We start from the raw sequence: 14,610 nt of genomic DNA, 5'->3' as shown, positions 1-14,610 counted from the left end.
GCAATTTCGGCGTGGGTTGGCAGGCAGGTCCCTCAAATTGCAATTAATAAAATTACTTAATTATGTAAAAATATTACATAAATACGCACGTAGAATTTAAATATATATGCATATTTATATATTTGAAGTCTACATGTATATTTATATAATTATTTATGTAATTTTGTATATGGACATATGAATAGTTCGTATTCTTTTTATTTATTTATATATACATAGATATATATACAATTTCATTCTAAGTGTATTTTGATATAAATATATATATATTAATATCAAAATACAGTTAGAATAAAATTTCGTATAGATATATAATTTTTTTTAAAATTTTTATTATTATTTTTATTTTTTTAATTTAATTTAATTTACTTATTATTTGTATTTTATAATAATATATATATACAATATATATAGTTATTATATATATTATATATATGTGTGTAATTTAATAATACGTGTATTTTTATATTAATATATGTACATATTAATATAAAAATAAACTTAGCATGACATTATATATATGATATATAGACATATATTATATAGGTATAATATATGTCTATATATCATATATATATATATACACATATATAATATTTTTTTTTTTATTCACTATAACTTTAATTTTTTTTTGATTTTACACTGGCAGGGAGACTGCCTGTCAGCACAGACAGTCCCCCTGCAGGCAGATACTTGGACACCTATTGTGACCATGTGGTCGCCCTGTTGGGCGATCACATGGCCACAGGGGTCCTAATCCGCCATGGGGAGACTGTCTGGGCTGCAGGCAGTCTCCCCACAACGGGAGCAACGCCGATCGCCGCCGGGGGAACGACGGCGATCGGGTAAGTACCTCTTAAATTTAGGACGGTTCAGGACCGTCGTCGGTCGGCAACGCAAAAATGCCGATGACGGTCCTGAACCGTCTAGCGTCGTTAAGGGGTTAAAGAAAATTAATGTAAATAAAGCTCCGGGGCCTGACGGTATCCACCCACGAGTACTTAAACTGCAATAATTACCTTGCAGGGTTAAGTCCTCCCCTAGTGGCTGTCTATTAGACAGCCACTAGAGGACACTTCCTGCTTTATAGCACAGGACCTCCGGTGTCGCTCTATTTCCCATAGGGAAGCATTGAAATTCATTTTCAATGCTTTCCTATGGGGTGCGCTAAGCAGAAGCTACCGGCCGACGTAAGCAGAAGGAGGAACGGCGGGGGAGGAGGAAGCAGCGACATGGGACCTGTCGCTGCCCCTGGTAAGTCACTGAAGGGGTTTTCACCCCTTCAGCAACTGGGGATTGGGGGTGGGAGGGAGAGGGACCCTCCAGTGCCAGGAAAACGGATCGTTTTCCTGGCACTGGAGTTTCCCTTTAACTTCTGTGACTTGGAAATTATTTGAACGGCTATTAAGGGATAATATTTAGGAATTCATTGGGAAGAACTGTGTTATTAGCAATAATCAGCATGGTTTTATGAAACATAGGTCATGTCAAACTAACCTAATTGCATTCTACGAAGAAGTAAGTAGAAATATAGATCAGGGTGTTGCAGTGGATGTGATCTACTTGGATTTTGCCAAGGCATTTGATACGGTTCCTCACAATAGGTTAGTCTTCAAACTAAAAGAAATTGGTCTAGATGAAAATTCTTGTTCTTGGGTAGAACATTGGCTTAAGGATAGAGTACAGCGAGTTGTCATAAATGGTAAATTTTCAAGCTGGACAAAAGTGGTTAGTGGTGTCCCTCAGGGTTCTGTTTTGGGACCGCTTCTATTTAACATATTTATAAATGATCTTGAAATGGGCATTGAAAGCCATGTATCAGTGTTTGCAGATGACACAAAACTTTGTAAAGTAATAAAATGTGAGCAGGATATTGCCTTGCTGCAGAGGGATTTGGATAGATTGGGGGACTGGGCACTAAAATGGCAGATTAAATTTAACGTAGAAAAATGCAAAGTTATGCACTTCGGGGTTAAGAATGCACAAGCAATTTACACCCTAAATGGTAGTGAACTAGGGATAACCACACACGAGAAGGATTTGGGAATTGTTATAGACAACAAATTAGGTAGCAATATGCAATGTCAATCTGCCGTTGCTAAGGCCAGTAAGGTTTTGTCATGTATAAATAGGGGCATAAATTCTCGAGATGAAAATATAATTTTGCCTCTTTATAAATCGCTGGTAAGACCACACCTTGAATATGCTGTGCAATTTTGGGCACCTGTTCTAAAGAAGGATATCATGGCACTAGAAAAAGTGCAGAGACGAGCTACAAAATTGATAAAAGGAATGGAGCATTTTAGTTATGAAGAAAGGTTAAAAAATTTAAATCTCTTCAGTTTGGAAAAACGGCGCCTTAGAGGGGATATGATAACATTATACAAATATATTCAGCGCCAGTACAAACCATTATCTGGAAATCTATTCATAAACAGGGCTATACATAGGACACGAGGTCACACATTTAGGCTTGAAGAAAGGAGATTTCATCTAAGGCAAAGAAAAGTTTTTTTTACAGTATGAGCAATAAGGATATGGAATTCATTGCCGGAAGAGGTGGTTTTGTCAGAGTCTATACAGATGTTTAAATTGCAATTGGATAAATACTTGCAAAAACATAACATACAGGGATACAATTTCTAATTAGTGGGCTAATAGCTGCTTGATCCAAGGAGACATCTGACTGCTATTTTGGGGTCAAGAAGGAATTTTTTCCTAGTTTGTTGCAAAATTGGAAGCGCTTCAGACTGGGTTTTTTGCCTTCTTTTGGATCAACAGCAAAAGCATATGTGAGGAAGGCTGAACTTGATGGACGCAAGTCTCTTTTCAGCTATGTAACTATGTAACTATGTAACTGTCAGAATTAAAGCCCATAACATTTATTGAAACATGGGATAAATAAGGAAAGGGGACGAATAACAAATACTACAATGGAGAGGAAGTAAGATTGAAAGAGACAGGAAGAGAAAGAGAAAGTCATGATTCTAGGCATACCAAATATAAGTGCAAGACAAATTTAAAAGTGGTCCCAAGGGCATTGGATATCATTTCTGGAAAATACAATGAATGTCTGAAAAACTGAAATTCTGTCAAGCAGAGCCAGCTGATCATTTCAAACTTTAGTGGTGAAAAGTCTGCTTCCTACTAAACATACCTTATATCCTTCCATAAGATCTGTTAAACTGCACCAGTTCCTTGGATTCCAATCCTAATGTTCTCATTTTATGGCCGCCTTATATTAGAGATGGTTTCTATGTACTGGTGGTGGTTTGTCTAAAGGGTTCTATCTATTTAGTACAACTTTATTTAACTTGGGTTTCTCTTGAAAATTGCATCTAAGTTGCATCCAAACAGTAGCATAATGCCTACCTCATTACGTCAACAGTTAAATATTGATTTATGTACGGTGTCATTCTTTGCATTTTATTTATTTTTGTATTCACTGTGTTGTACCTTTTGATTAGAACTTTTACTTCCAAGCATTTTTTTTTTACATTCTTTATTTAGACTTGAGCAGTAGACAGTGCTGTGTACAATGACAGCAAATATAGCAGCAGTTTGACAACAGTGGTGACATCACATGCAACATTAATAACAGAGGTCTTAGTGGTTACAGTGCAGACAAAAGTTCAGGATGAGAAGTATGTAGTACATTTCAGTAAGTACATACCAGTTTAGTACCCATACAACTAAGACCTTTACACAATAGGTGCGAATGTGGATCTCTAGGCCCATCTGTGGTGTACCCAATGGGTTTCATATTCACCCGGTGGCTATCCACTGTCTTTGGGGATCATATGTCGTCTTTATGGTATCTACTCCTCAAGTATTTTACCGGTCTGGGTGTATTCCTGTCTGGTATGTGTGAGAGAGAGGAAGAAAATGAAGAGGAAGAGAGGATAGAGAAGTAGCGAGGGTCAGCAGAAAACGGGGTTTGCCAACAGAGCATAGGTGCGGGGTTGCAGCCCCCCAACCAGGGACTTATAAAGCTGCAGTAGTTGTTAGGCTAGGTCGACTCATCAAGGAAGGACTCCCATGGCTCCCACACCTTATTGAAGGTTTTTAGTGTACCTCTTGACTTAGGCAGTCAATTCGTCCATTAAGTATGCATCTTTAAGTTTTAGCAATACCATGTCGATGGATGGGACTTCTGACCCTAGCCAGGTTTGAGCTATTGCCCTTCTGGCAGCCAGGGCAATTTTGTGGATCGGTTTTTGCTCTGGTCTATTCCATCCATCGAGTGGTCTAGATAGTAATAGCACTAACGGGTCAGGTGTCAGTGGTCTGTTGAAGATGTTTGTTATTATTACGCTGATTTTTCCCCAAAGCGTTTGGACCCGAGGGCAGTCCCACCACATGTTTGTACGTGCCTCTATGTCTGCATAGTCCAAGCATTCTTAATATTAAAATTACTTATTTGTTTTTCAGAAATATGTTTTTGTGAGGTCTGGGAAAAATAAAATTATATATAAAATTCCACACAACCGTATTTATCTATATCTTCAAACGGGTTGCCTCCATATTGGCTTTTTGTCAGTCTTTGCTATAAACTCTGTTAGCATAAAAAAGGGATGAGAAATTGACTACATGCCTCTGTTTCTCCATCCCTTAATACATTATGTGTCCTAGCTGTGCATGTACTAAACTGGCTTGTGAAGATAAATAATAAGTCTTTAATAAACATTTAAAAGAAAATGAAGCATCACATGAAAAAATGGTTAACACAAGTTATATGTCTTATTCAATAGTGAGATTTACGGAGATGCAACGGTTTCCCTTTAATTTCTTACACCATGCTATATCTTTACCCGATATACAGAAATGTATGTACATTCAAATACTGTTAATATTTAACGTTCTTTTTTTCCAGGCAAGTCTCCAGGAACTAATGCATAAATACCAGAAAGAAACTGAAGACATGAAACTGAAAGATCTGCACGAATATGAGTCTAATGTACGTAACAGAATATAACAGGTTAAACAATGTGCTGCATCTATATTGCTTAGGGTTTTTTTTACCTTTCTTTAAAGAAAAACTCAAACATTAGAAATAAATCAATGTTTCTTTTACAGATTAGATGACTTGCTTTCCCCTTTCAGTCACCAAATACTTGTTGTTACTTCTAATGCATTTGCCAGAGGGTCTCCTCGCTGCAGCTCCACCGCAAGGAGAAGGGCCAATCCAAGGCTTCTCAAAAAGGAAGTAGTAGGAGGCAGAACATGTGCAGCAATTGTTGCACTGCACCAGCAATGCTTTCGAGAAAAACATTTACACCAGTGCTTCTCTAAGAGAAGACCATACATACACCTTGAGAGGGGTTAGTGAGGAAGTGATCCATCCTGGATATGACAGATGGGAGGTCTTGGCCACTTAACCCGTAAAGCACTTTATAAGATGATGTGCTTTAGGTCACTGGAGTGTTCCTTTAGCTATCTATGCCTTTCATTTCTCCTCTATTAGTAGTGAAACAACCAATGTCCATATAGATGAGTCCTGGTATAACTGCACTGTGAAAGGATTCAGCTGTAATTGACTTTCTGGATCCCAAAATATCACAATACAGTCACTGCTGCACTGCTGACAATCAAGAAAGATAATAAAGTTTAGAAGCATAGCCTTTATATTATAGTGAAATACATAACAGTAACTGCAACTAGTCTCAAAGCAGACAGATCGGTGTGATAAACTGGAAAATAAATTTAAAATGTGGGCCAATATAGGTGAGCTGAAAAAAAAACATTCAACACAGCTACCTTTCCTCCTGCCTATTTTGGGTTAAATTTGCAATTACCGAGGGGGCGGAGCTAACAGAGCCACTGAGAGGACGCATTTCTCGGAGCTCCGTCTCTGACCTTTATAAAAACAGAGATATATGGTGGAAAATGGGCCCAAACTACCCCACAAACAACCCAGGCACGGCCTGAAAGAACATGGGAGGAAAATCTAAAAAGGTAAAGGCCGAAAAAAGCCCCCACAGGAGGGACATTGGCGAAATGCTCAAGCTTTCGCAACAGGCTGCATGGCCCAAAATGGCGCAGCACGACGACCTCTTCTCCTATTCCTCAGAGGATTTCGCCACTGACATCCTGGAAGGAGCATCCTACAGGCACCCACCGGACAGCAGACAGGCACCCCCAACGACTGGGGACCCGGTCACAGCCGACCAACTCAAGGTAATGCTGGCGGAACTCCGCAAAGATTTGGCGGCAGACATGGCCTACTATAGAAAAGCCATTGAAGGGGCCACGACAAAAATCACACAGTTAGAGGCCAGCTCAAGCACCCATGACACAAGGCTTCATGTAATTGAACAGAAAGTTACAGACCTGGTCAAATGGCAAACCGCTACCAATGACAGGCTGGATACCATAGAGGACCAAAGAAGACGCTACAACTTAAAGCTGAGGGGGATACCAGAGTCGGTAGGCCTTGACGACTTACCCCATTACATCAGGCGCCTCCTCGAAGTCCTGCTCCCACCGAAGCGGGTGAAAACCATGAAAATTGATGGCATGTTCAGGCTGCCGACAGCGGCAACAGCGGACCTCATACTGAGGTTTCAAACACTAGCCGACAAGAACTCACTCATGATCGCACTGCGGGGAAAAAAAACCCTACTGTTTGAGGGGGCATCGCTAACAGTATTCCCAGATTTGACCAGGAACACAATAGCCTGGCGAAAAACCCTGCAACCCCTTCTACACCATCTCCGGTCCAGAGAAATCTCATACAGATGGGGCACCCCTCGAGCCTTGTCATTCACTCACAACGGAACTACATATAAGGCGCAAGATAAACAGGAGCTTGAAACTCACCTGCAATCAACAGGCATCCTGCAAGCGGTACCGGCATCCAGACAGGACAAAGCCCAACTGAACCCAGACAACATCCGGGACTTTACCCCACGGAACTCCTCCAGAACCTCCCCAGGCGGATCGCCCACTTGAGGAACCACCGACCAGCCAACATAAAGTGACTCTCCTCTCTTTCTCATTCCACCACCTACGCAGACGGAACGTTTTATAAAGTCAGAGACTCACTCTCAGCAGACTCACCAACCCTCTTTAAACATGCTTACATAATGGTGCATTGTTTTTCCCAACAAGACCTTCTTCGTATAAGTCCCTCATATAAATCGTAATACCTAGTGGCTGACACAACTAGAATGCACTCCCCCCTGGCCGACACACAGCAGACCACATTGAAAGCGACAACACTGAACAAAGGCAAGGGGGGCAGCCCTCAAGGGCAGACACATTGATAGCAGCGCCACACTCTCTTCACCCCCAAACACCACTACAAAGTTTTTTTTTCTATAGAGTTAACTATATTTTATAAAAATGTGCATAGATATAAAAGCCATAGTTGTTGTAAATGTCTGTTAAAACTGTGGAACATGAGCTGTTGTGGCTAAGTTTACAACGATGTTAACTATATAAAAAAAAAAGAAAAACCAAAAGGAATAGGCGCTCACTAAATAAACTAGAGGTGGGCAGCAGTGAACCGAGTAGGAATTCCCAGCGCCTACTCAGAATAGTGAAACAATCAAGGAAAAAAGTGGTAAACCGCGCCCAAACAGTACAAGTGATAATAATAAAGATGTATACATACAAAATGTTCTACAATAGTAGATGTATGGAACCTTCAATAGAAAATACAAAACAATAATAGTGCAGTATATCAGGCAAGTAGGAGTAGTAAAAACTTATAAAAGACTAACTCACACTTTGCAGAGCTACTCAGAGCTCTGCCGTATAGCGCCTAGACGGTACAATCCCCGTCTCAGGATATCAAGTGGTGATGCAGTGCACGGTCCAATCCTCCACAGTAGTATATGGAAAAAATAGAGATACGCTCCAATAGTATAGTATGTTTTAAAAACAGTGTTGGTAAGAAAAGGAGAAATATCCTACTTACAGATTTCAGAGCAAATATCTTGCTCTAGTATGTACAGCATACGGTGGTATAATCCCCACCAACGGATATACATCAGGATATATCCGGATTCAGGAAAATCAGGAACAGCAAATAAAATAGTAAAAACTATAACTTTATTTGAATATAAAATATGTATATAATAAAACAAATTATTACTACTTAACGCGTTTCGCCCAGTCTAGGGCTTCTTCAGAAGTATCAAGTCCGAGTTTGGGTAAAATCAGCTTATATAGGTGTTCCTGATTGATAAGATTTAGTCCTGGTGTGTTTTCGCTTCCTACTTCCGGGTCGCGCACGTCGCCCGGAAGTGACGTCATCATATCCTTCCGTGGCACGCAAAAATAAAGAATTGAAAAATAAATAAATTTGCAATTACCTTGCCTGCAATTCTCCACAATTAGAGAATAAGAGTAAAAAAAAAAAAAATGTATGTAGTGCAAATGCCATGGATTTTCTGTCAAAATGTGTTCCTGTGGCCAAAATATATTGGTATTGAATTTGGAAGACTTTGGATCCTGCTGGACATCGTAATCCTCTGTGACAATAATCATGTTGTTCCAGTGAAGGGAAGAGTTTTCTGATACCAAATTATGCTCACAAACTCATAAATTCCTATAATACTATGTTTTAAATATACGATAAAAAATACCTCCTGTGACAACCAGTTCACCGCTGAATTGTATGCTTCATGCATTCTGCATCTAGATGTCTTTTGAATACGGAATGGCCAGCAGCTGTATTGTAGTGGCATATTGAAGGAACCCAATTGATATTTGAAACGTAGCAAGAGGTGGCTAGTGGAAGAGTGGCAATGTATAGAGATTATAGGCCTTGTTTCATCCACCAGTAAAGTATTTTAAAAGAAACCACAAAGTCCAGCTTAATATGGGAAGGGATGAAGTGATGAATGTGCGTGACCTCATAATAGAGACAATGCAGGTAGTGTGATTGATTTGATGACGTTGCCCATGTTAAAGGCAATATACATCTAAATCAGTATTCCACTAGGATGAAATGTACAGGGAACATACCAAGTGGAGAGATGCAACATACCATTAAAGTGTATTCTGGATGATTTAATGAAGAGTGAGAATTACATTTGGGATTTTTAAATGAGTTATAACCATCAAAAAATTGTAAAGTGACACAGTCATGGGGTGAATAATTGAGATAGAGCTTACAGTAAGGAGAGTTCAAATTGATCTGCAGATATTAAAGGATCACTATGGCGTCAGGGATACAAACATATTTTCCTATTGCTATAGTGACCTGATCAATGTTTAGGTGTCCTTAGCTGAAGTAAAACAAAAAGAGTGTCTGCTTACTTATTCTTCCTTGCCACAGCGATCTCTGCACGACTGGCCCAGTGTCATTGGCTGAGGTCTTCAATCTTTGATTTTGAGGCTAGTATGCATGCATGGCAAAACATCACACTGCACCAATCAAATGGTCTCTATGAGTCCATCTTATTGAAATAGCTGAGTTTCATTTGGCTCATTTGGCTGAAGTGTCTCAGGTGGCTGTAAGTGTGACAACTACCGAAGGTATTTAAACCTGCAGAATGGCAGTGTTTTCAGTTGCAGGATTAAAATGACTGGGGCATGATATGTCCCTAGAATGTCCCTAGAATGGAATTTGGAATTAATCAAGGACAAAATTGTGAAAATGATTAAAGAAGGGAGGGGAGGCTGCTGAAATGAAAATGTTGCTGCATGATAGGATGAGGGCTTAACCCCTTAAGGACCAAACTTCTGGAATAAAAGGGAATCATGACATGTCACACATGTCATGTGTCCTTAAGGGGTTAAGTGTGTATATAATGCAGTCTTTCAAAATGTTTTATTGAATGTGAGTGCATTGCAAGTAAAATGCATTGTTGTATGCAATGTCATCATGAAGCTTCATGTGTGTGCCAGACCATCAGGCTTGTTCCCATCATATTCACAATCATGTCTGGCTTCATTATTAAACTTAAAAGGCAATTAAACTGGTAAGACTGGCTTTAATGCTGATATCAGCAAATAAGTAGAAGATAGGGACAACTGTATATGGTGTTTTTTTTTTTTTTTTATTAATTTCCCTCAATGTCTTGTTAATTCATAATCTAGCACAGGCATAGGCAACCTTCAGCACTCCAGATGTTTTGGACTACACCTTCCATGATGCTTTGCCAGCATTATGGGTGAAAGAGCATTATGGGAGATGTAGTCCACAACATCTGGAGTGCCGAAGGTTGCTTACCCCTGATCTAGCACTTTTAATGCAAAGGATAGTACTGCCAATCCACAGGGAGTTTTCAAAGTAGACAGTGAAAAGATGTGGAATTGTATGATAATGCACAAAAAAATCATATACTAAAATTTATATAAATTTATGTGCTAAAAATATATATAAAAATATATATATATACAGTATTATACTATTATATACTAAATATATATATATATATATATATATATATATATATGTACTTATCAGCCACAACATTAAAAACACTGACACGTGAAATGAATAACACTCATTATATTGTTACAATGGTACCTGTCAAGGGGTGGGGTATATTAGGCAGCATGTGTTGGAAGCAGGAAAATGGGCAAGCAAAAAGATCGAAGTGACTTTGATAAGGGCCAAATAGGGATGGCTAGGTGACTGGGTCAGAGCATCTTCAAAACGGCAAATCTTGTGGGTTGTTCCTGCAGTGATTAGTACCTGCAAAAGTGTTGCAAGGAAAGACAACCAGTGAACTAGCATCACGGGTGCCCAAGGCTCACTGAATCATTGTCAGGATCGGGTCAGGGATCCAACACGCAGAGTACAAAGAGTAGCTGATACGTATACCGGTCCTTAGAATGGCCGGACTAACGTATAACTACAATAGAATGGTCAGAGACAAGCCGAGGTCGAGGATAACAGAGGACAGGTAAGCGAGAGACAAGCCGGGTCAAGGATAACAGAAAGGCAGGAGAGTAAACAACAAAGCCGGGTCAGAACCAAAAGACAAGTGAATAATAAAGCACTGTGTGACTAGGCGGACTAGAACCACGACAGGGCAATGAGTGAATGAGAGAACCACCGTTAAGTACCCTGGCTAGGGAGAGGGGACACGCCTCCGGCGAGTCCTGATTCGTCTCCCGAGATTTGAGTGGCAGGATGTTTCGGGTTAGCGTCATGACGTCTACCTCCGGTCCTTCTGTTATAAAAGGAAGTGACTCCCTCGCGGCCGGCGTTAGCAAGACCGAGTGAACCGCGGGAGACCGAGGAGACATGGCGTCCGGACGGATAACCTTCTAAGTCTCTACCTCTCTCAAAGGTAGAGACTCCAGGTACCCTGACAGTACCCCCCCCCTCAGATACGCCCACCGAGCGGAAGGAGCCGGGGCGAGATGGAAAGCGGGAGTGAAATGCCCTGCGAAGACGAGGAGCGTGGACATCCTCTTGTGGTACCCAACTCCTCTCCTCAGGACCGTATCCCTTCCAGTCAACTAAATATTGTACTCGTCCCCGGGAGACACGAGAATCAATAATGGAGTTAACCTCATACTCCTCCTGACCCTCCACCTGAACAGGGCGCGGAGGGGCGATTGTGGAGGAGAATCTGTTACAGATTAGAGGTTTCAACAATGACACGTGAAAGGAGTTCGGGATGCGTAAAGTAGCTGGAAGAGCTAGACGATATGCCACTGGGTTAATTCGAGTCAAGATCCTGTAGGGACCAATATAACGAGGAGCGAATTTCATGGAAGGAACTTTAAGACGAATATTCCTAGTGCTCAACCACACTCTATCGCCCGGAACAAAATTCGGAGCCGCCCTTCTACGTTTGTCAGCATGTTTCTTTACCAGTACAGAATTGTGTAGAAGAATCTGTCGAGTCTGATCCCACAACTTCCTCAAATTGGCCACATGGACATCAACCGACGGCACTCCTTGGGAAGGAGAAACCGGGGGAAGAATGGATGGATGAAAGCCATAGTTCATGAAGAAGGGACTTGAATGCGTGGAGTCACAAACGAGATTGTTGTGCGCAAACTCTGCCCAAGGAATCAAACCGACCCAATCGTCCTGGTGTTCGGAAACAAAACAACGTAAGTATTGCTCAATCTTCTGGTTAGTTCGTTCAGCAGCTCCGTTAGACTGAGGATGATAGGCGGACGAAAAATTCAATTTGATGCCTAATTGAGAACAGAACGACCTCCAAAAACGTGAAACAAATTGGGAGCCTCTATCAGAAGTGATCTCCGAAGGAATCCCATGCAAACGAAAAATCTCTTTAGCAAAGACCTCCGCCAATTCAGGAGAAGTCGGGAGTTTAGGCAAAGGTACGAAATGTGCCATCTTGGTAAACCTATCGACTACGGTGAGGATAACAGTGTGCTTTTTAGAAACCGGCAGATCCACAATAAAGTCCATTGCCACACAGGACCAAGGTTTGTCAGGAATCTCCAGCGGTTGTAGAAGGCCACAAGGAAGCGTATGCGGTAGTTTGGTTTTAGTACAGACCACACAAACCCCGATAAAATCCTTAATATCCTTCCGTAACGACGGCCACCAGAAATCCTTGGAGATCAAAGAATACGTCTTGCGAACACCCGGATGACCAGCCACCTTACTCTCGTGAAGACACTGTAAGAGCTCCAATTGAAGTTCAGGGGGAACGAAAAGTCTGGAAGCCGGAGTCAGTCTAGGTGCCAGATGCTGCAAGTTCCTTATCTGATCAAGTAGCGGGGAATGAACTTTGAGAGTAGTGTTAGCGATAATGTTACACTTGGGTACTATAGAGGACAAAACCGGCTCAGATACGGCAGCAGGTTCATATTGGCGAGATAAGGCGTCGGCTTTAGAATTCTTAGAACCTGGCCTATATGTGAGTACGTAGTTGAAGTGAGTGAGAAATATGGACCAACGAACCTGTCTAGATGATAGTCGTTTAGCCTCCCCAATATAGGATAAGTTTTTATGATCTGTCAAAATAGTAACAGGATGCAAAGTACCCTCCAATAAATGTCTCCACTCCTTCAAGGCCATTATAACCGCTAGTAGTTCCCTGTCACCAATGTCATATCTGCTTTCAGTACCGGACAATTTTTTGGAAAAGAATCCACAAGGATGTAATGGTTTATCTACCCCCAACCTTTGGGACAGAACAGCACCTATACCTGTCTCAGAAGCGTCAACTTCGAGTAGGAAAGGTAGAGTAGTATCAGGGTGAACTAAAATTGGTGCGGAAGCAAACAGCTCTTTGAGTGTCTCAAAAGCCCGAAGAGCTTCAGTAGACCAATTCTTAGTCTCAGCCCCTTGTTTGGTCATGTTGGTGATGGGAGCAATGATCGAGGAGTATCCCTTAATGAAACGTCTGTAGTAATTAGAGAAACCAATGAATCTCTGGATAGCCTTGAGACCCTGAGGTAAAGGCCAGTCTAATATGGATTGGAGCTTCTCCGGATCCATTTCAAACCCTTCCCCAGAAATCACATAACCAAGAAACGTAGTTTGGGATTGGTCAAAGCTGCATTTCTCTAGTTTGCAGTACAAGCCATTCTGAAGAAGTTTGTGTAAAACCCTCCTGACTTGTCTGTGGTGAGTCTCAATATCCCTGGAATGTATAAGAATATCATCAAGGTATACAATTACACAGTCATCTTGAAACTCCCTAAGAACCTCATTAATAAGGTCCTGAAATACTGCCGGAGCATTGCAGAGACCAAAAGGCATTACAGTATACTCATAGTGCCCATATCGAGTATTGAATGCAGTTTTCCACTCGTCACCGTCGTGGATTCTCACCAAATTATAAGCACCTCTAAGGTCTAACTTAGTGAAAATTTTAGAACTTTTTAATCGGTCAAAAAGCTCGGTGATCAAGGGAATCGGATAAACATTTCTGATGGTTATCTTGTTAAGACCTCGGTAGTCAATGCAAGGTCTTAAAGAGCCATCCTTCTTTTTAACAAAAAAGAATCCAGCCCCAGCAGGGGAGGAGGATCTTCTAATGAACCCCTTGTCTAGGTTTTCACGAATATACTCTTCTAGAACTAAGTTTTCATTCGTGGACAAAGGGTATACATGACCCCTGGGGGGCATGGTACCAGAAAGTAAATTAATTTTGCAATCAAAAGGCCTATGTGGTGGTAAGGTATCAGCCTTTCTTTTGTCAAAAACTGCTTTTAAATCTTGATACAAGGACGGTATCTGTACTTTGGTAGAGTCAGTAGCGTTATTAAGTGAGTTGACACTACAAAGAGGTGACACTTTCTTTAAACAATTCTCTTGACAATTCTGGCCCCATGAAACTATTTCCCCTGATCTCCAATCTATAACGGGGTTATGTTTCATAAGCCAGGAGTATCCCAGGACTATGGGAACAGAAGGAGATGAAATGAGTAGTAGGGATATTTCCTCCTTGTGTAGAATACCAGTAGTTAGGTAAAGAGGTGTGGTCTCCCGGAAAATCACAGGCTCAACTAAAGGTCTACCATCAATGGCTTCAACAGCCAAGGGTGTCTTCCTTAACTGGGATGGGATAGTGTGTTTGGTGAGAAACTTTTGGTCGATAAAACTCTCAGCAGCGCCGGAGTCTATCAATGCCATAGTTTCTAAAGTTCCCTTCTCCCAAGTTAAAGAGACCGGTAATAGGAGTCTATGTTCTTTGTAGTTATGAGTAGAGGACA

At 41.0% G+C, this 14,610-nt stretch overlaps 1 protein-coding gene across 1 annotated transcript in view; it reads left to right on the top strand.

The window, feature by feature from the left end:
- LOC134587646 (uncharacterized) overlaps positions 1 to 14,610 on the top strand; it is a 109,292-nt gene that overhangs the window by 52,907 nt on the left and 41,775 nt on the right. The window contains exon 4 of the mRNA XM_063444193.1: positions 4,874 to 4,957. Within this exon, the coding sequence (XP_063300263.1) occupies positions 4,874 to 4,957 (84 nt within the window). The remainder of the gene's footprint in view (positions 1 to 4,873; positions 4,958 to 14,610) is intronic.

Source organism: Pelobates fuscus, chromosome 1 (assembly GCF_036172605.1).
Source record: "Pelobates fuscus isolate aPelFus1 chromosome 1, aPelFus1.pri, whole genome shotgun sequence".
In the NCBI taxonomy this organism is placed as follows: domain Eukaryota; kingdom Metazoa; phylum Chordata; class Amphibia; order Anura; family Pelobatidae; genus Pelobates; species Pelobates fuscus.
Note: the sequence above shows the minus strand (reverse complement) of the source record. Positions and strands in the feature narration are given on the sequence as shown.